The sequence below is a fragment of the Falco punctatus genome (genome assembly GCF_963210335.1).
Source record: "Falco punctatus genome assembly, chromosome: 3".
NCBI lineage: Eukaryota > Metazoa > Chordata > Aves > Falconiformes > Falconidae > Falco > Falco punctatus.
This window is the reverse complement of record NC_137582.1, coordinates 42,333,286-42,355,919: the sequence shown is the minus strand read 5'-3', so window position 1 is coordinate 42,355,919 and position 22,634 is coordinate 42,333,286. Positions and strand designations below refer to the sequence as shown.

Below are 22,634 nucleotides of genomic sequence, written 5' to 3'. Positions count from 1 at the left end.
GTCACTAAAAAGCCTGTAGACAGGAGCTCATATGTCTTCCCCCTCAGCTGTCATTCTGAAGACAGAGTTCTCTGTTATTACTGGTAGTAGTTTGTGTGTGGATTCTCTTCAAAGAGTTTTCAGAGGATGCATAGAGATTATTCTTGGAAAGAGGAGGGATCTGGAGAAAATATTTACTGCTTCCACAGTACTTCAGTTTGGTGGGAGTTCTTTGAACTGGCAAAAATATTATTCTTTATGGGGTACTGATGCAAGGGAACAGAAAAGCTCACCTACAACTAGCAGAGCATTTCTTGGCCAGCTTTTATGAGAAGAAATTTGGCCTTGCAGGGAACTGGCAAGAGCCAGCTTGAATTTTCCCTTGAGAACAGGTCCTACAAAGACTGCTGGTTGGAAATTCCTGATGCATCACTACCTTCCAAGAACCTTGAAAAGACAGTCTTTTGGTGTAATTTTACCTACTCTCTGTAGTCCTGGCATCGATTTACTGCCCCAAACCCTGAGTCCGCTTTCTTGGGTGCCTAACTTAAGAAGTAGCCCACCAAGCAGTTTTCACCAGGTCTCACAGCCTCGGCCAGTAGAAGATCCCTACCTGAAGTCAGTCCGTTTGGCAGGTGTACATGATAGGTGAATGACGTAAACTCTTAATGAACTTGCTGCTTGGGTAATCCACATTAAATATGTATCTATGTATATATACATATATACATTCCTTTGCTCTCCCTAATCTGCTTAAGGCTTGCCAGTTTCTGTAGTCAGTGGCACACCAAGTGGTGTGGCTACTATCACTTCACTCTAACTTCATCCTGCCAACAGCAGCGCTAGGTGCTCATTTCTAGCTTGGCTGATCTGGGAAAAGGCCTGAACTCTCACCTGCTGACCTGTGGCAAGAAGCTTGAATGTTTTTCCACTATGCATCTACAAACTCATCTGAGGTTTGCAGAGAAAGGCCTTCTGCTGATAAATCAAAGCTGATTGTTGGGGAAACGTAGGTTTTGCACTGCATTTGCTCTTGCACTGGTCTTGAAACTCTGCAGTGAAAGACAGTCTGCTGCTGACTTCAACAGCTTTTGAGGAAAACCTTCATTTTCCCATTCAGCACAAATGTCCACCTAGCAAAAAGACCCAAAGAATGAAAAACAGTATTTTGTAACATGAAGAAATTCAGACTGTGTTCCAGTAAAATTCCAAACTGTTCAATAATTGTCTGTGGGTAAAATTCCTTACACTGAGCAAGTTCACATGGCTTAACAGTTACTTTTTCTTCCTTATGAAAATAAGTGTTCCAAAGGTTTGGAAAATTGCTTGATCAGCGTTGATAAGGAGGAGTTTACTGCTGGAATATGTTTCTGCTGTGAAAGTTTCCTTTTGCTAGAGTGAGATACTACTCAGTATATGAGTAAGAATGACAGAATCAGGCTTAGAGCAGCAACTGTTGATTACAACCTTTATGACATTAGTACAAACACAATCTATTTCTGTGAGTCAGATTCAGCTGTTTCTATTTGTCTTCTACTCTGATGTAGTATAGCAGTACTGGAAACATCTCTTTCAGTGGGTGTGAGTTTAGGGCAAGGCTAGACTTGGTTTCTGTAGGGAGTAGGGTAGTTATGAGGCATTGTTCAAATATAATGGTCAATTATATGTCTGGTTAATAAGAACATGATATTTGTAGTTGGAAATTTTTCCCAGTGAATAGGAAATTTACTATAAATATGCAGTTTTTGTCTAAGAAGTGAATCTGGGTTGAACTGCTGGGACACTTCCAAATTCATGAAACTTCTGGAAAAAAAATATTGGTATTTTTCTTTTATTTAATATTTTAAGAGTGGTAATACAAACTGGAGTAAAAAAGTAGTATCTCCCACCCCAAATAACCTTTCTGAGGAGTGTCATAAAGCTTTTGTCTGCTTGGAGTATGAGTAATTTTCCAAATTTCTCCAGTGTGGACTTAGGTTTATTAAGTAAGATACATTGTCTGTCATTCTGCCTACCAGTGGCTTAGCTAGGTATTTAGCTTGAGACAGTTCTGTGTCCACTTCAGAAATGGGATACCAGTAAGGACTGTGTTCCTGTAAAGATAATTTTTCCAGGCCTATTGGATGGTCTTGGCTGGATGGTCTTGTAACACCCATAGCTGAAGCTGCTGTTGTAGTCTGGAAAGGAGAGAAAATAATTTTCTAGCATGGAAGCTTGGCTGCTTGGATTTAATTATTTATAGATGGTGATACAAAAGTAGAGATTGATATTAATTCTGCCAGAAGTTAGATGACTGTTGGATAGTGATGGGAGAATTCAAATACAGCTAGGGAAAACTGCAACTAGACTCAAGATTCCTTTTTTTGGCATGGATGTGCTTAAATCCAAAGCTTCCATTAAATATTTGGATTCATCTTGGAAAAGTTCACATTGAACTAAATATTTGGGAGGAAGAGGGAATTTTCCATTGCAGTGAAGAAAAAAATTCTCAAAATTGTTTCAGTGCAGAAAGCTGTTTTCAGTACAGATTCCAAACCTAAGGATATCTTTCCTGCAACTTGCATTATTATGGTAAACTTGGATTCCCAAAGACATTTAATGTAATAAAAAATGACACTGTAATTTTTAAAATGGCATAGAGAATTATCAGGGCACACATTAGGTAAATTAAAAGCTGGCTCACTGAGGAATCAAAAACTAGAGTTTCTAATGGGAAGATGTAGATGAATGGGGCTCATTAGGGTCTTATAGGTTTGCATAATTGGTGGGAAGGACAAGTTGAAGATATTAAATGATATAAAACCCCTGGTGTAATGGCTACATTCCAGTAAAATGCACTTTATTATAACCAGATGAAATGTATTCGAACCAAATGAAATTTATCTGGCACCAGAGAAACATATCTGTCTCTGTTGCAGAATAATGAGGCTTTATCCTGGAAAGCAGTGACCTAATGGCTTTAGGATGATCATGGAAGATCATCTCAGAGTGAGCTCTCAGCGTCACAAAGAAGAGTAGACCATGCCTTGAATGCCTAAAAATTTAAGTAGCAAAGTGATTATTCCACATCATACCAGTAAAAAACTGTGGTTTTCATGTCTTGCCGTTAAGAAAGGTTGGAATTACTTGAGAGATTTCAGAAGGTGATTAAAAACAACCTAGGGTTTGGGAAGTCCTGTTAGGAGTTCGGCTCACCTAAAGACATTCGACTAGGGACCTCGGAGATGACTTGGTATCTGTAGGTAGTCATTTAAATAAAAAAGATTCAACTCATCAGACTGACAAAGGAAATTAAATGCTATGTCCTAGCAACGAGGAGGAGCCTTAAGCATTGTAAGCAAAAGTTGAGGGAGGCAGTGAACTTGGAGTTCTTAACACAAGGTGATAGGGCTTTCTTAATGACAGATGATAGATAATCCAATGGGATATTCTATGGGGTCTATACAGGTATATGCGGGCTCTGTACAGGTATATCAGAGGTCAAACTAGATGATGACAGCAGGGTTTTTTGTCTTGGTATGTATGAATGTACTTAGGCATTCATAAAGAACAGGCTGGATGTGCAGTTTCAGTTGGTTTCCTGGACACTACATGTTAGACAATGATAAAGATGCTCATGATGTAATGATCATGATTCTACATTGATGCTACCTGTTTTCTTACAAACCCTTGAAAATGTGCATAAATGTGTGTACATGTAAATGCATTTTTTTGATTTTTATTCTAAGGTTTATCCTAGTGATTTTAAACGGCAAAGCTCCACCCCACCCCACTTGTTTTTATTACCATGATTTAGTCCTTAGAATATATAATTTACTTGAGAAAGCAGAGTGCCTCTGAATAAAGTAATGGCTGTCCTTAGTGATTGAAATACGTATACCTGGGAATTATAAGATATGACAGTTTAGATTAATATTGACCATAACAAAGTTATTAATAAAATACTGTTAAACTTTAGTCATAGAAGTCTGTAGATTTCAAAGCATAGAATATGTTCATGCTAATTTTATCTATGTGAATGTCCAGTATTAAATGGCAGCATATATAATAGCAGTGATGTAAATATATTTTGCTTTTAAAAGACTTTTGTTTTTCTTTAATTTGAAAAACATTTGCAAGGAGAGTTCTAAGCTTTCAGGAAAAAAAAATATTGGCTGTCCTCCTTAATTTTTTAATTCCATGGAGTTCTATGCCTTGTATAAACCACTCTGGATAGATATATAGGTAAATTCAACAGATAATCAATCGCTAAAAAACTGTACTAAGCTTTATTAGAATTTTATTCAGATAATTCAGTCCTGTGTTGTTGCTCAACCCTGTGGCTGTCTAACATTTGTGCTGCATGAATCGGGAGGAGCTATGGAGAATATCTTGAGTCTGGCAGTGGTGAGCTGAAACTGCTTCAGCTGGCCTTTCAACCCCAAAATACTCATGAAGCAATACCCCTGGTGTTTTACTCTAAAGACAAGTGACTACAACCCTATGAAAACTGTGAGGTGCAGTCATCCTATGGAACTGCATCTGGCCTTTAAGGAGCATATCAGTGAGCTGTTCGACTGGAGGACTACCGTCCAGACTTTGCAGTTGGAAGGAACTGGCCATTTGGTGTGTCCTTCATAGTACAGACCATTGGAAAGAGTGGGGACCAAATTATGCTGATGGGCTCATTCTTTTATGCCTTCCTTGATTCTTTCACTTGCCATGCTGGCTGAGTTCTTTCACTACAGGCCAAGAATATCTTGCTGCAAAACTATGTGTGCTTTTTATTCCATTTAATTGTCCCAACTTTTTTTTCAAGAGCTATCAAACACAGTCATCTTTCACCAGTGCCTTGTGTAGTCATTTATGGCAGCGAAGAAAGAGGACGAAGTAGCCCAGAAGTACTACCAAAGCACATTTGTCATGTTCTATACCTGCTTTCCACTCAGTTTGTTTGACTGCAGATGACTCCATGACGTGCAAGACCCAGGGAATATCAAGCAGGGAGTACATCCCCTTGGGTTAAATAAAGCCTTGAAAGGTTTTTGGCTCCACAACTGACTGATTCAGAAGAGGGTCCAGATTGCTGCAGAAACCAGAAAAAATGTAGAATGCTGGACTGTAATCCTAGAGTACAAAAATGACCAGGAGCTGAAGGATCTGTGACAGATGTATTTTCTTTCTTTGGCCCAGTATTCTCCAGGCTCTAAAAAAAATTTAACACTCCTTATTATCCTGTTGCTGTAAATGTGTTTTACAAGGACGAAATTTATTCTAAGCCAAAACTGTAGAAATTCCTCTTTTGTCATGAAGAGGAAAGATTTCACATTCAAGTAGGAAAAGCTCTGTAATGGAAAAGGTTAAGATTTTGTGGCATGATTACGGTGACTGTTCTTGACCTTGTCAGGGAGAAAATCCATGAATGCGGAGACTGGGAGAGAGGGATAAGAGAGGCTGGTTCATCCGTGATATGTGACTTCTGTTCATTTTGGTTAAATCTTGTTTGGCAATGCATAGTGCCAATGTGAATGTTACAGCAGGATCTGGCCACACTTGTTTTCTCCGTGTCTTGTTGCCCTGAACTGCAAAGTGGGATGATAAAATGTGTTAACTGACAGCAAAGGTATGAGAAATCACCAGTTAATGTTTCTAAAGTGTGTCAGGAGTCTGCGCTGAAATTCTAATGTCTATCTGGATTTCTTTCAGGTGTGATTTCACTAAATTTAAAATGGCCGTAGTTTTTCCCAGTTATTTTCCCCAAGTCAGCGGGGGCTTCCTGCTTCTATTTGCTACTTCTAAGTTATTGTCATTCCTTTTTATACTGGAGAAATCAGCCTGTCAGGGTACAAGTCCTCTCACCTACTTTTGCCTGTATAGAAGTGAGAGAGTCTAGTCCAAGCTATTTGCTCTCTGAAGTAAGAAGAGAAACAAAGGGACTGCAGAGGGCAGTTAGAGATATGTCTTACTAGGGGACTGAGACAGGTACACTGAGTCCCATCACTCCTTCAGAGTGTCCTTCATCTCTTGCATTTCCACCTTGGTGCTTCTGTATCTCATGGCAGCTGAAAGTTAATTTGATCTTGCTAATACTATTTCTCATCAGTCAAGAATTCTATAATGCATATGGGGTAGCACGGAATATATTTTCTGGCTGGTATCCCATTTCCTTCTGTAGCTAAGAAGACCACAGTCCCTGGAGTTTTGTGTGTAGCAGTCATGAGAAGAATCTGCAAATGAAACGAGCTTACATGTATTTGCTGTTCTTTTTCCACCCTTAAGACAAATCTATTACTTAAAAGATCAAACTGTGACAGTGCTTGAATATCTGCTAAATGAAGTGCCTCTACAGAAAACAGTTGTTAAACATTAGGTATAAATGACAAAAAAATACATGTAAGGTTAATAAAAGACAAGAACTGTTGCTAAGATTTCCTAGGCTGTTTTTTTTTTTTTTTCTCTGTTGTGATGCAGAAGTTTTCATGGTATGTACCTTGCTCTGTTGAACATCAGTACAATATCAGATATAAAGTCCAGGCTTATCACCTGGCAAAGTGAAACTTAAAGGTCTTGTTCCAATCGTATTTAATTGATTAGCTGGAGATGATAATGGGAATAGTTTTTTCCTGCCAAGTTTCTTTAATCTCCCAAAGCGGGCTTGCATATTTATATGTTCAAAAGAAGTGATTAAATGTGAAACTGCTGTGCCTGATTTCCTTCAGGGTATAAAAATGGCAGGATGAAGGCTTCTAAGGTAACATGTGGACCTTTATGCATTCAGCTGTGTAATTAAACGTGGTTGTGGTGTTTATTTCCTGTTTATAACCCTGATTCTCTGACTGGATTTGTGGAATAGGTCCAGTTACAGCATCACGTCTTTTACAAACACTGTCAGGGGTGGGGGGCAGGTTGTGTTACAGTCAGCAACATTTGCAAAACAATATATTTCAATATGCATACGTAAATATTTGTAAAAGCTAAATTTCTATTTTGCTTTGGGGAAGCTTTTCAACCTGAACACAATCAGAAAATAAAACATTGCTATCTCAGTTTAGCTGATGCATCACAGTTGTTTATTCTGTTTGATTCTTTTTGAAACACTGGTAATTTTTTGTAGTCTATTACTACTATTGAAAAAGAAGCAGCAGAAACCCCTTCCAAAACACTGAATAATGGCAACAAATAATATAACTAAAGAAACTGTGATTTGCTTCTGGGTGTTTTAGAAATGAAAAGGAACCAGGATTCATCAAAATTCTGATCAATGTTGCCTATTTAACTGTGAATTCAGCATTATGGAAAACTTCTACAAAATACAAACACAATGAAGGATTAATTTTCCCTTTTACCCTGTTTTTCTGTACATTAAATTTTAGCCCTAATTTCTGTGTTTTTCTGTTTGATTTCACAGGTTTGTGAAATCAGTGGGATTGTTGAAGAACAGTTTAATTAAAACAAAAAGTATGGTGATCAAAACTACACCTGAAAATTTGCTTTAGTTTATACATAATAATTTTAAATAAAGTTATTTTTCTAGTATCAGCAGTACATAAGTGGAACCACTCTGATATGTGGATGCTGTAATGCACTGAATCAGAGTATTTGCTGTGGTACAGTGGCCTTAAGAAAGAAGGGTAACTGTCACCTTTTAGTGTAAAGTTACAATAATGTTTTTGTTTAGTTCATACCCCTGTTATTTTGGATTGACGTTTGATAAACTAAACTCTGCCTGACCAAAATAAACTTTACCTAGAGATTTTATGTATTTTAACTTGTCTAAGGTTTTCTACCTCTTATATTTTTGTAATCTTTACTCTTTTTTAGATTAATAAACATGAAAGTATTTGCCCACATCTGCCAATGTGTATGTCCCATTCAGGTCTCACAGAGAACTAGCTGTTCACTCATAGTCACCTGCAGAGAGAGGTCAGAAGGGGGAGTGAGTGAATGAGTGTGTGTGTGGGTAGCAGAAACAGGTGTTGCCCTTGCCGCATAGCTTTGTATTGAGTTTATCTACTTTGATCTTTAACACAAATAAAGACTCTGTTAAAAAGGGAACATATCAATAAGGAATGGAGCATGCATGCAAAAATAAAGCACCTAAAGGAATATCATATCTATGATAAAGCATTAGTTACCCATATGGATTACTGAAACAAATTTGCTGTTTAAAGTAAGCTAACTGGTATGTGCTGTGTGCTTGGAACTTTAGAAGATGCTTTTCCACAGACATCAAATGAAGGGATGTGGCAGTTGCATTTACTGATTTCATTTACCTGTTAATTCTGTCAAGTGTGTTCTCAGTTTCCTTTGTCTTCAATTATGTACGCTTGGTTCCTGTATCTCGGACACAATGATATAATGAAATTGCTTGCAACTATTAAAAAAATACAGTATAACAAACCATCTATTTGTTTAAGAAATAAAAATGAACTGTCTGTCATGAATGTTTCATAGCGTGAACTTTTTTTGCTCTCACAAACATACAGTGGTAAATACACAGAAAACTTGTGGTCTGTCTTAGTCATGAGCAAGTGGAAGCTAACATCGTGACAAACAAGTACTTGCTATATATATATATATATCTCATCATAGTGTAGACTTCCTATATGTAAAACATTTAGTGGACTGGAACCCCACAGGAATAGTCCCTGGGAGTTCATTTCAGCAAGAGACTTCATTAATTCATCATCAATAAAGAAAATCTGTTATGCTGTGTGTATTTGCAGTATACTTGAAGACTCATTTGCATATAGGAGAGTATATTATTACTGATACGCTCTATTGGGTCAGTTGTGCTCAGTAAAGCATTCTTGTGAAACTAATACCTCCTTTTCATCGTTTTATTTGCCCTCAGTGGCCTGCATTTCATATTTTACCTTGACACTACTGAAAAATGTAAAGTAGGTGTGCCTTTATTTCTCCTTCCACTTGCTTCACTGAACATCTGTTAAGCTCCATTCTTTCTGGTTTGTGCCATTACTGGCTGAAATTATGACCATATTTAATCCCTGGGGAAAATCTCATTGACTTCAGTGGAGCTAAGATTGCCCACAACAAGATGAGAAAGAAATTAGAATTTGGCAGCATCTTAATTCTGGAAGTTCTTGCATGTCTAAGAACTTGAAGACAATTCTGGTTGGGTAGTTCAGAGAGGTCAGGGACATGTCTGGGTTTGTATTTTGATTAGATGTGAAGAAACACAACACAAGCTTTATACAAGAAGGCAGAATATCAATCCTGCTTCTGGTCTTCAGAGAGCAAAAAACTTTTCAGTTACAGATGCAGTGCATACCGCCAACGTTCATTAAAACAATTAGCAATTTAGCAAGTATGAGTTGTATGCAAGTGTCTTAAAGTGTGATAGATTGCTTCACTCTTGAGTGGTCCCAGTTGTAAAAACTGTGAAGTCTCAGGCTTCTGAGATCTGGCTGTTCTTGAGACTGGCCGGAACAATGTTATTTTTCAGGGGCACTTTCTAAGCTGAAGGGTGAAAGATAAAACCATGAAAATTTTACTTAATTTTCACACTAAAACATGCAAAAATTCCCATTTGGTTTTTTTTATTGTTTTAGTTCTCATGTTTTAGACATGATGTCATGATTTTTTAACACTTGTCATTGGCACTACTCCCCCTAAAGCATGTGGCAAGCAGTCTTAGCTGATAGGAGCACTCAGCCCGGCAACCACTGCTGCCATCATAGAAGAGCAGCCACCTGGTACCCTGACTGTGAACAAGCTGGCAATGGAGCGTAACAAGTCAGGACAACTCCAAGGAGGAGCTGAGATGCACTTAATAGGCAACAAGCAGCTGGGCTTGGGGGGCTGGGGAATATAAACAGCAGCTGGGAAGGCCACGCTGAAGGCATGTGTGATAAACTTGTTTTCACCTTTGAGCTGCAGGAAGCCTTACTCATTTTCTCTTTGACCTTTTTGGCTTCAGGACACAGCTTCCATTTGTTGGTTGCTTAAGGAATAAACTCTGCTGCCATGGTGCCTAATGAATTGAGAGTCAGCTGCAGAGGTTCTTGTTGGTGCTGCTTTAGTTTGGCAAAAGTATCGAGGTGGGGTTTTATTGTTTTGTTTTTAACTCTTCACCAAGCACTTCAAAGTCATCACAAAAAGTTCAGTGTAAGCTATGAAGAAATGTGCTTGCCTCTAGTTGCATGGAACTGAGCAGATTTAGTGCTTTTCAGAAAGATACTTCATGGGTCATTGCTGGTGCTATTCAGTTACTGCTTGTTGATGGAAAAAGAGCCATGAAAAACAGATAAATTTTTCTTAGCCAAATGTTTAGATCTTAGTTTTTAAAAGCATTTACTAACTCAATGTGAGGACATAGTATTCTTTGTAGTAATTGTTAATGGAAATAATACAAATGTATCTCAGTGTATAAAAACATGTAGCTTGTCTAGCAAGCAGCTGTCTTTCTTTCAAAGGCCAATTTATGATAAAACTGCTTTTATTGCTGTATGACTTTCTGCCGCTTCCTTTTAAGATCTTCACACCCCTGATACTTTATCTGGATAATCTTAAAAGCAGCTTTAATGTATCTCTCTTCATTCAGTAACACAAACTCATGAGTAGGTTTCCTTTTGTACTACTCATATCGAGTAACTTCATCATTTGGCAGATTTGAAAGAGTGAGTTCTTGCTACGCCTGTCTAGCTCTAGGATTTGTTGATGTGGCTGAGGGAGAAATGGGAAAGAAATTTTATTTGCAGAAAGTATTAAAATGAAACAATTTTTTAAAATGTTACCAAGTGAAAGATTTCTCTGAGCAATTCCTTATCTTGAAAACTTAAGCAATAATTTAAAAACACTGACATAACAACCAGATGGACTGTGCACATACAGTATTAACAAAAGCTTCTGGCCCTGTGGGAATATGCTTCCTAAAAATATGGCTTTACTCACAGTCTTAAGTCTCTTTCTTCTGAGTCAGTAATTACAAAAGAGGAAGGAAAGCATGTTTCCTGCTTCCTGGAGTATTGCTTCAGATGTCTACGTGTCACTTACTAACTAGTTAGAATGCAGGAAAAATTTTATATGGAAACAACTAAATTCATAGAGATATGATCTAAATGAAAGCCAACTCACATGCATTTACATGACACTATTTGTTCATTGCTTTGGCTATATGTAGACATGCTTTACATTTAATCCAATGAGCTATTCATGTAAAATACAGAAAAATTCCCCTGGGATAGCAACCTGGACTTCTCAGCAGCAAGTAAGCTAACCATGAAGTTACCATGCTTTTAGTAGCTTCATATGAGTAGTTTCAGGCAGCTTCCCAACAAAAAAAAAAGATGTGCTAACATCTGCTTTCAGAGGCAAGTAGCTCTTCCTGTACTTATGGAAGTTTCATGCCCATTCACTTTTGGTCCTGATTTCTACTTTGGGTTAGACAGCAGCTAGTTAAGCAATGCAAGTACCTAGTTTTGTAGGTATTTTTGCCTTTTACAGTTTTAGCTGAGTGCAAAAGCTGAGGTCTAATCCAGTAAAGTTTGAACAGATCACTGCTGTGACAGCATTAGCTTACTTAATGGTATATTGCTGAAATATTAGTCAAATTAGTTTTACTTTTTACCAAGTTCCTGGTTAAAAGAACACACATCTTTATAAGTTAGAATTCTGACATGACTGTTCCTAATGACTTTGGTTACTTTCCTGATGTTATACAAGACTGAAGCATAGTCAGAGATAATCCTGTTTAATAGATATTTTTTTTTCTTTTTCTTTCCTTTGGATAGTACAGGCAGTCTTTTCTGTGGCTCATCTGCCATAGACATGGAGCAGATTTAATAAGTACTTTCCATAGGAGTTTATAACAGCTGTAAACCTGTCAAGGTGCATCGTCAACTGAACACACTGTATTGACCTGAAGTTCAGTTCAATGCGCCAAGTCTAGTGGTGTTTTCACTTACACAAGCACAGTACAAATGTATACATTTCACTTTATTGAAAACTAGAGTTTTATCTATGAAGCCTCATATATATCTCTGTTGCTGGAAGATGGCAGTGCTTTAGTGATTAATATTATGCCAGCTGCCATTCCAGAAGAGGTTGACCATAAAATTTGACACACTCTCCAACTAGTGTCTTTATGTATAAATGGTATCTGTATTATATTTGAACTGCACATTATTTTTCTTCAATTAGTTTTCAGCCATTCCTGGAAAATGCTTCTAGTTCTGAAACAATTAAGTAGAATCACTGAACCAATGTCTTCATTGATCTGTAGGTTCATGGAGCTTCTTTTGAAGCATAGTGGCAGAATATTGTTCTGAACCGTGAAAGAGACAAATGGAACTTCCTTTTTGCCCACCAAACCCAGCTACAGCACATCTCTAAAGAGACACCACAGGAGAGCAAACATAAATAGTTCCTCTTGTGACTTGAATGCTGAGCTGCTTATTCTCACCAGAGACCTGCTCTCCCAGAAACGTACCCGTCTTTGTCTACAGAGGCGGCATAGTTGGAAATGGGGCTGGGAAGGCCCTCCGGATACCATTTAGTTGATAACCCTGAGGCAGCATAACTGCAGCTAAACCATTTCTGACATGTTTGTCTATTCTGTTCTGAGAATGTCTGGACATGAAGAATCCCTCTTCTTATTTTTAGCAAATCATATACCTGAGTGCTTGTACTTTTGCTTGACAGTTGTTTCTCAGAGCAATATCTTTTTCCCTTGCATACGTTCTTCACACCTGAATTGTTTGCATCTTGTTTCAGTTCAGATAACATTGAATTCAAATGCCACCCAAAGCAACAGAATGAATTACTGGTCCTGTAAAAACTTTTGAATTTTTTCAATGTTGTAAATGTGGCCAGGATTTCACCCCAGAGTTACAGCCAGTTACTGAAGAAACATTGTTACAGGCCATGAGATGTGTCAGCCACTGACAGCAAGGACTCATGCTCTACAGGGTGCACATGTTGCTGCTCTGAGAAGCCCTGCTTTTACACTGGAAATCACAGGTGATGAAATAGCAAAGGGTCATTTGAACCTCCGTGCCTCAGTCATTGTAGCTGTCTCCAAAAAGTGCATGAGGAATTCATGAGTGCATTTCAAAACCTTGCCAAAGTGTTCCCTGGGGCCTGATGAGTACCATAATTCAAAATCTCTTCGTAAAGTGCCTCCAGAAATTATTCTCTTCCTATTGATGTATGTAATCCAACACCTACACACTCACAACTCCAGGTTTAATAAAGTGTGGGGCCCTTTAGCTGAGATTCCAAAGCAACTTCTAACTTCCTATCCCCCCAGGTGATGCTACATTTCTGTGTCCAGAACACATTATCTGTTATTGACTTTTCATCTGGACACAGATCTTACAGATTTTAAAATATTTTCCTATGAGGACGTGTTGAAAACATCTGATGGGCTTGCCTGGGGTACTGTGATGCATAGGTCTTCTGGGAGAGGCTGTAGCATCAACCTCATCCATAATTCTGTGCCTGCTCTATGCAAAGACAGTAAGCTATTTAAAAGACAACTAAAATTCTTCAGGTAAAAATGTAGCCAAAACTCCAGATAGAGATGTGCAGCCACTATTTCCCTTTAAAAGCAATCAATTAACAGTATGACAAATTAAACATCATCTTCTGTCACTTGATCTGTATGCTAAATGTTTAGAGAATAATACCATATTCAAATGCTGGAACACTGATTTTTCAGCTTTCAGACATGTCAGAAGGTTAACTCATTTAAGAAAAGTAAATGCTGTACTGTGTAGATTTTAAAGGTATAAGATAATAAATTCAGGGCTGTGGACATTTTTATTCTTGTATCTACACCAAGTATCTGTGGTCATAATAATATATTGGGAGCATGATCTAAATCTAAAAAATATACAGTATCTTTGTCTCTACTCCATTCCACTGGAATCACATTCAAGTAGATAAGATACACTTCAGCAATTATTCATAATACTTTTAATATCAATTCTGTCTTCACTAGTGATTCAGAAATCTGAAAACATTGACAAGTCCCATGCAAAGTAGTCCTCATCTCTTCAGAGAGATGCAATAAGACATTACAAACACCAAGGAATAAGCTTTACAGGGAATGTGGGATATTGACATGGATTTTTGCTTGACTTCAACCTCCAGTGGTCATGTGGTGTCATGTTTTTGGTTGAACTGCTTACCTGACCCATGATGCTTTCCAACTCTATGCTTAGTCTAGTTATAAAATGCTATACATTGGTCTATTATAATAAAGACACTGAGATAAAGTTTTATGGTGAACTTACTGATACAGAGGAACTGTTAGTATTAACTTTTGTGTATATGGCATTCACTTCCATGACACAGTGTCTGCTACATCCATTGGAATGGTCATCTGTTATTTACAGCATTAAAAAATTCTGCCTTCAGAAAGCCAGCTTCTTTCTGAACTGTGAAAAGCATCATATCCAAATTGCCCTGTTGTCTTTTTAACCTGGGGTGTTCTCTTCTTTGGTGTGCAAAATTGTCCTAGCAGAGAGCAGCCTCCCAGCAGCTGCGTCCTCTTGGTGTACTGAGGGATCATTTGCATCCTTGTTGCTGTTTCCAGCAGATTCTGCACTGTACAGTGCAGTTCCAGCTCCTGCAGTCCTTATGTTTTATGAGTCTGGAAGTCATCCATTTTTATTATTGGACATCTATTAAATATCTTCTGAAAGTTTTAATCATTCTTTCTAATCTATTTCTTTTGGGGATAGGAAAACTTTGACATAAATTACAGGGCTACAGTTTTTCCATTAGGAATATCTGTTCTCCTCCTTCCCACTGCCACCATATTAAATATTGTTTGAAGTACTTAATTGAGGTGGCTACTGGATTCCAAATATAGCATTTTTGAGTGTTTCAGGGAAGCTGTGCTAGTTTTTCCTCCTATTAACTGTAGTTTACCACTACCGTGGGATTTTGGGAGAGTTAGGGTGATAACGAAGATAGACTGCTCAGTTTACAAAAAGTGCTTAGGGTCAAGGAGCATCTTTAGGTTGTCCCTCTGCTCACCCCCCACCCCTAATATATTGCTTACTCAAGTGGAACACAGCTGTTTATTTCTTTCAGCACAAGGAAAGAGCCTGCATGGATTTATGATTCATTGGTACCTTGGCAAGGGAGGAAATATTCCCCCTCCAACCCCTAGGGTATTTCTTTCCAAGAGGAAGCAGAGATCCTTCTTTCCAATTTTACTTTTGCTCTGAATGCAGCTGTCACAGACTGTTTATAAGAGTGTTTTAGGTATTTCATTTATTTTAATATTTGAACTATCATGCCACTAATGCAGTGCAAGTATGAGTAGCATTATTTTCCCTATTTGTTGATACTGATGGAATTTTGGGGAAAATACAGATGAAACCCACCAGATTTCAAAGTAATTATCTGCATCAGACAATACTGATATGGCACTGTGAGTCAGATTGTTGCTCAAGCTCGATTGATTGCCATTCCTTCTACTCCTGAGAGCACCACAGGCAGGTGGCTGGTTTTTTCACAAGTCAGTGACTGCCTAAACAAAATTTAACATAAGAGTTGTAATGTTTCTCCTTCCATACCTTTCCTGTCCTGGAGAGTCTAATTGCTGATTTTAATATATTCATTGCCAAAACATGGAGTGACTTTTCTTTGGAACAAAAAAGGGGATGCCAAGCAACACCACTGTTTAAGTTCTGAAGTGTAGATAGTGGAATGGAGCCATATGAATAACGTATGTATAATGGCATGGTCTGAATTGTTTTTATCTTTTAATAAATATTGGTGAAGCAAAACAGAGCTTCATTTTTGTGTCAGAGAAAACTGATTTCCAGGAAAATATATGGGAATTACAAGAATAAAGTTGTGGGGGGGTTATGAGCAAACTACTATTTAAATATAAATGGCTTTACCTTTTCAAATTTATTTTTGACACAATATGATCAAGTTATGATTTTAATAAATTTTATTTATAGCGTTGTATTACTTCATTTTACCAAAAACAGTTCAAGGAAATGTGGAGGTTTTTTGAAAAATTTGCCTGCTTGCTACGAATCACCTTATGCTTGCAACTGTGTTTTATCTCAACTGGTCTGTCTGCCTGTCTAGCTGTGTCTTTATCTTGGCATTGAAGGAATGAGCCACATGAGAAACAAACCTCATCTTTCAGCATGTTGGACTCCATAACATCTTTGAATTTTAATACTTTGTTGCTGTTGCATTGTTTGTAAAAGCTGAATTTTTCTGTATGAAACACATTCATAAGATCTACCAATAAAAAATATCTGATTTCTCCATCAGGTGTGCCAACAATTGGTCTACATTTTAGTTTCCTACCCTACGATGCCATATGAATACTGTAGTGTTCTGGCTTATGGGCTTCTTGCTTTTTCAGTATTGGCAAGGTTTGATCATAGTTCACTCAACTGTCAAATGTAGTTTTCTCCATAGCAAGCTAACATTCAACACTCACAAGCTGGTGTGAATTTTTAGACCATTCTCCATTTTTCAATAAAAAAATGAGTAGTCTTATATTTTAGTTGCTATTTGAGTTAAGACAGATAACAAGTATTGCAATACACCCATATCAGTTAGCTGTCAATAGCTTACCTCTCACAGTGTCTGTTATGGGTCACAGGTTCTCCCACTTGTCTCAGCTATGTTGGGCACTAATTGTTGCAGTCAGAGTCCATCTCATTTTGCCTCATACAGGGCAACAACCATTGCAGAACAAACCAGTAGACCGCAACAAGGCTTTTACTGTCAGTCAGATTCTACTGGCCATGATGTTTCTCCCTCCTCCATAGGTCAGGTCAGACCACACCACTCCCCCTCCATCCAGAGTCCCCTACCCCCCAATCCTCAGGGCTATTTAACCACTTAGTGGGAACGAGCTACAGCTGCACATCATCCATGCCAATCAACCCACTGCCTTCGAGGCAAGGCCACAACTGCATGTTATCAATGCTAATCAACCCACTGCCTTCATTCCTCTACATATTTCAGCTTGTATTATTTCATATAGTCATTCATTTTAGTAGGAAGTCACATGCTACCAGATAAGAGTAATTTTCTGGGCTTTTCTTGTTTGTATCATTTGTTTGCTTTTTTAAATTATTTGGGTGAATGGCATGGCATTTAGCCACACAGAGTATGTAGTTGGGTCGGCTAACATGACAACATGTAAGTGTTTAATAGTTTTTCACAGGTCCAGAATGCCTTTAGGTAGAGGCAACCATGGGCATTTGCCAAGTGTGCAGTGCTGAAAGGCAGTGAAATATGTCCTGAGCTCCACAAGGTTGTGTGTTTTCCTTCATTCTAGTGCTCCAGGCTCTTCAAGTGCCTCTCCTTTCAAGCTGCTGTGATGACACTTATGCTGCACCTTTTTTGTCATCTTCCTGGTCTGTCTCCAGTATGTGGCTTGCTACATGAAGCTCTTCCTTTTGTGTGTAGGCTGGGCTGCTCTGTTGCCATTGTAGCTCTCCTTGGTGGATCTTTACAGGTAAAGTGTGTACATTAGCAAGTGAAGGGAGTGTGTACACGGGTGTTTCTGGACTGTGTGTGTATATGGATATTTCTGTGCCTACCTCTATTGCTGTCTTTTTGAAGAAGTGAAACTGGGTGGGAATCTCTGGATGCCATGATGGGAGGTCTCTATATTGCTCACAGTGAACATCCAGACTTTCTCAAGTGTTCAGTCATATGTTTCTGAAGGGCCCATGCCACGACTTCTAGGCTACTTCATCACTGAACAGAAGTCCCCTGTGTAAGCAGATTGCTAGATAAATTTGGGAGACATCCTTGTTAACATCCTCTGATGCACCCCAAATCCTCTGTCTTCTCATAGTTCCCTTGCCTTGTTGTTGGTACTTTAAGTCTTCTCTGGTCATTCTACACTGGTGTCCGAGGAGAGTGCCCTGCTACTGTCCCAAGATGAATGGTCCTGTCTCAGGTTTAAGAACAGGTTTAAATCTGCAAGTGATGGGTGATGTTCTTACCCTTAAGATGCAGCAGCCAAGCAACTTTCTAGCTGTGGGCAGGGCTATGAGAGAGCATTTGAAAGTGCTTTCTGAAAACCATCTATTTGATGCTGATGGGCTGAAACACTGCAGAAAGTGCTTTTCCCCCTGCCACAGTTGGAGTTGCATGCAATATTTACTGTCATCCAGCTTTGACTGGCAGAGCTTTCAAATCTGCCCTTTGCTTTGTGCATTCTGTACAAAGAGGTACCAATTTTCTCTTTCATGAGGGAAGAGTTATTGCATGGTGAGAGATCCTGTAACTTCACAGAATGAGGAAATCATTTTATCCATGGCAGTGGAAAGCAATATTTATGTCACAGAGAGGAGGAACACTCTCCGATATATTGTACAGGATTCTAAATTTATTACACACTTTTGATTTTTGCATTCTGAAAATTCCTTTTTGATAAGATTTAAGGTTCCTATGGTGAAATATTTGGAAACCAAGACTTTTCTTATTGCTTGTATTGCCTTGAACTTGAAATTGTTCTCTTAATAAAGTATTCCTGTTCTTTACATGCCATTATGAAGCTTTCTTCTCTCTAGAATAACTTTCAGTTACTGGCATACTGGCATATTTCAGAAAAATGAGATTTAGTTAGCGCTAACATACAAAATTGTGGAAACAGGTAGAATAAGCAGATAGATATAATGTTTAATCTACTACCGCACAGTTTAATATTTTTGTGTGAGGGTTAGGAAATTAGTTTTCGAGCTTTAGCCCAGTGCAAACCTAAAAGAAGTCATGGCCTTTGGCCCTTTTGAAAAGTGATTGTGTATTTCCAGTGATGACAGCCAGCACCATTCCTTGATTTATAGCAGAGTAACTGTCATTTAATATTGACCATATGGCAATTTTCATCACCTACGTTGTTCAGGACCTATGTCAGTAGCACACAAAGCAGTGAACCTTATTCCCAGGCAATTCAACTAAGACAGAGGATGCTGCATTGTGACATTGATCGATAGCATAAAGCAGTGATAATTAGATCTCTCTGAATCCTTTATAAGTGGGCTATGGTCTTTTGAACCTTATTACATCATTTTGACATTATTGAATTACCAAATGTGCCAGCTTGTTTTCAAACTTGCATTTGAAATACACGGTGACAAAAAGGTGTCACGGAAGTAGTTTGTGTAATATAACCCACAGTCTTATTTTAATTTATTTTAATAGATAGTTTTAATTTATCAACAAATGGAGGCGGGGGGAATATTATTACTGGGAATCCTTGACACTGTAGCTCACATCTTCAAATGAGAACATCCCAGATCTGTTATAATTACCATTTTCCTCCTAGTAATTTATTTTTACAGTTCTAATTGCTGTGTTGCATGTTGGAACAAAACTGAAGTTAGGAACACTTAACCTAGAATTTGGAGGGGAAACAATATTTTTTTTATTAGTCCAGGAAATACCCATTCTTGGAATTCACTGAGGTCAGTGACTTTGCTGACATGTAGTACTGTAGGAGGGCATCGTGGTGCAAGTGAGGGGAGCTCAGGTTGGTACCTCACTGTACCCACAGTATTTATACACCGGTTCTGTGTGGCTAGTTGGAAAGGGAACTTCTTTGTTCCATCTAGTGACAGTGCCACCAGATATCCCAAGCATATTTATGCAGGGCATACTGCTCAACATATTTGTCCCAATTTGGCAACTTTTTTTGCCAAAAGTGTTTGTAGAGCTCTGCCCTTCAGTCGACTGACTCAGGATGATTTACTGAATACATAAAGCTTTGTGAGTTGGACACGACCATCTCACTGAGGCTGGATAGCATCTGGCTCTGCAGTTTGACTACCTAATCACCAGTACATGTATCCTTAGGTCAGCAGGGTCTGTTCTGTTGATACTGGGTCTACACCAGCTACTGCCGTGAAACTATTCCTTCCCTTGTGCCAGGGCTGATGTATCCCTGGCTGTGTGATGACCTGAAAATGAACCACTGGCTTTTGTCAATGCCTCCAGCCAGATTGGTTCCTGGATCTGCTGCTATTTGCATTTGGACTAGCTAGAGGTTTCTGTGTACCTCAGTCCCATCTTGGACCCAAGATACAGATTTCATATACAGAAGGGGGCAGTGGGGGGGAGAGTGGCGGGTGAGGGGCGGCAGAGAGAAATGCTGATCCAATATAAACAGACTGCATATAAATAAACAGTAAAACCACATGTGGACAAAATGGTCAGTATGCATTCTCTAAGACTGCAACCTTTCATCTGGTCCCAGGTCCTTTTGCAATCACTTATGTACTATTGACTTTACTAGGAGTTCTCTCAGGTGCTTTCTGATCCCATAATTGCTTCTATAATGGAAATGGAATTAAGTGATGACAGAGAGAGAGCTCAAAATGCTTTTACAGTATTTGTGATGAGAATGAATTGCCGTGATGATAGAGTTGGAGAAAAAAAAAAGTTCTGGGAAGGACAATAGTGATAATTTTTGTAGTCAAGGAGAAGGAAGATAAAATAACCTGATAGAAGAAAATTATGTCCAACTCCTGCCTCAAGAATGCTAATAAAGGTTGGTTGGCCACCACTTAGGTCTCGGTGAGACTTACTCAAGCCTTTGCAGACATTCAGTTGTTTGCAAGTCCTACACACCAAGCTACCTACTGAAATTTGCACAAGGGACTGGCATTTAGATCTCAGTAAGTATCCTTTATGATGGGACTACCAAAATTTACTGAATGTCCCTACCAACTGTCACAGAGGGAATTACACTTCTGACTGCTTAGCAGTAGGTCATGTGAGAAGCACCTCCCTGGGCTCCTGCTCCTTATTTGTCCAGAACATTTATGTGTCTAACTTCCATGAATTAATCTGTTTGCTAGTGTTTCTTCCTCTTTTTTTTTTTCTTTTAAACAGTGAAATACTTTCTTTAGACACACCCCATAGTAAGTGTATTCATTTCAGCTACATCAGACCACAATGATTTGCTCTACTACTATCTGTAATTGTAGAAATTTAGTAAATATATAAGGACAGAGCACTTTTAAATAAAGTACCTCAGTCCTCTCATGGACTTGTCAGTAAACTTAAGACCCTAAATATATGACTTGTGAATGTGTAGTGTTTAAAGTGTTATGTTTTGTTTCATATTAATGTAAGTGATACAGATTTTCAAGGAGTTCTGCCCAGATTTTTGACAGTTGGATTTAAGGTGCATTGCTTGTATCTTTACATAAAAAGGGCCACAGCATAGCTACAACAGTTTTGTCACTGGCAAGCCCTTAAATTGTATAGGTTTCCCATTCTGGTTTGTCATGAAGGTAAAAAATGCTGCTGTTCTGCTAATGGTGATAATACTAAATATAATGTTTCATTAGCAGAATTCTGATGGGAATTCATTGCCCTTGACTGACACGTAATTTTTCAGACAAGCAATAATTTATTCTTGGAAAAAGAATCTTAAGTTCTACACAAGTATCCCAAATATGCCTACATAAATGTACCATATATACTGACTTCTGTGCTGAACACCAGTGTTTACTGACTGCAGAAACAGACAATACTGTGTGAAAATGAACAAATAAATGAACTTGTTTTTTATTTCTAGTTCTTTGCAATCATCTGTCCTTTACAATCAAGTAGGGCCACTTTTTGCTGCCTTTGATGAAAGTAAAGTAAAAAGGAACATAAGTGGTTAGAGTAATACAGTTCTTAGACTGAAATGATGAGAAACTTCAAACTATAGGCTGTAGACCAATACCACTAAAACTTTGAGACCTTTGATAGTGATTTTCCAGCAGTGGGATTTCACACCTTTTGCTTTCCAATTTCATTAGTGGTCTGGGACTAAATAAAAAGAGAGACTTCTTTTAGATGGCAAGACTGTTGAGCACTACACCATCTAACAGAATGGAGAAGAAACTACTAATACGATTATTGCAATTTTTTTAATGCATATAATCCCTTAGATTTAATGATTGTGTTGTGGCAATTAAAATTATATCAACAACGTGCTGGTGTCTCTGTAGCAGATTAAGAAGTATGGATCTTCTTTGCTTAAAAACAAGGTTTGTTGAACATCTGAACTCCGATATAATACATGTTTCACTGAACATTTACAGACTTCCCAAAACTGTTTGACTTTATCAAGAAAGAAGAGAGAAGTTACTTTACTTAGTTGCCAATTATCTGAATAACTTTGCTCACTTAGCTGTAAAACCACTCAGTGTACTGAAAGATTAGCTAAAAGGGTCTCTGGAAAATCTCCAGGACCTTTTTCTAAACTAATGTTATCTATTTTTAATAAATGTTGACACGATCTTCTTTACAGTTAAGAAGCAGGAAAAGCAGCTGTTTCTGTTTGTGCTTCCCTGATGTTGTGGAGTCCCTGATCCCCTTCAGCTACCCATTCACTATTACCAGAGAAGGTTCTAAGTAAGAACTTTTCCCCACAACTTGATAGAGGGATGGCTTGAAATGGACTTGTCCATACTTTTATCAGTTGTGGCAGTAGAATGGGCAATAACTGTTGCCAAAATTAATTCCTAATATACTGACTGCCTATGATGGAAAGGATGCAAAAACTACACCACAAGGCAAAAAGAAGTCACTTGAGTAATTTCCTTTCTCCATAAACCATGCATTATCATTGCACCCATTGTCATGCCGTCGGGTGAGCGTCTTCTTCCATTCCTGTGGTCTGTAATTGTAATGCAAGCTTTTGAGTTTTTTTCATC

The 22,634-nt window shown here is 38.2% G+C and overlaps 1 protein-coding gene across 4 annotated transcripts in view; it reads left to right on the top strand.

Annotated features, from left to right (window-relative positions):
* Nucleotides 1-22,634, top strand: part of LOC308060212 (uncharacterized protein C8orf34 homolog) — a 273,979-nt gene that overhangs the window by 160,101 nt on the left and 91,244 nt on the right. For 2 of the 4 annotated variants that reach the window (XM_080378678.1, XM_080378681.1), the window contains exon 14: nucleotides 4,923-8,398. The exons of 1 other annotated variant lie outside the window; for it this stretch is intronic. In XM_080378678.1, coding sequence (XP_080234804.1) covers nucleotides 4,923-4,984 — 62 coding nt within the window. In that variant the 3' untranslated portion in view covers nucleotides 4,985-8,398. Of the gene's footprint in view, nucleotides 1-4,922; nucleotides 8,399-22,634 lie in introns of those variants that run through there. One more of the 4 variants, XM_080378680.1, reaches the window with a different exon arrangement.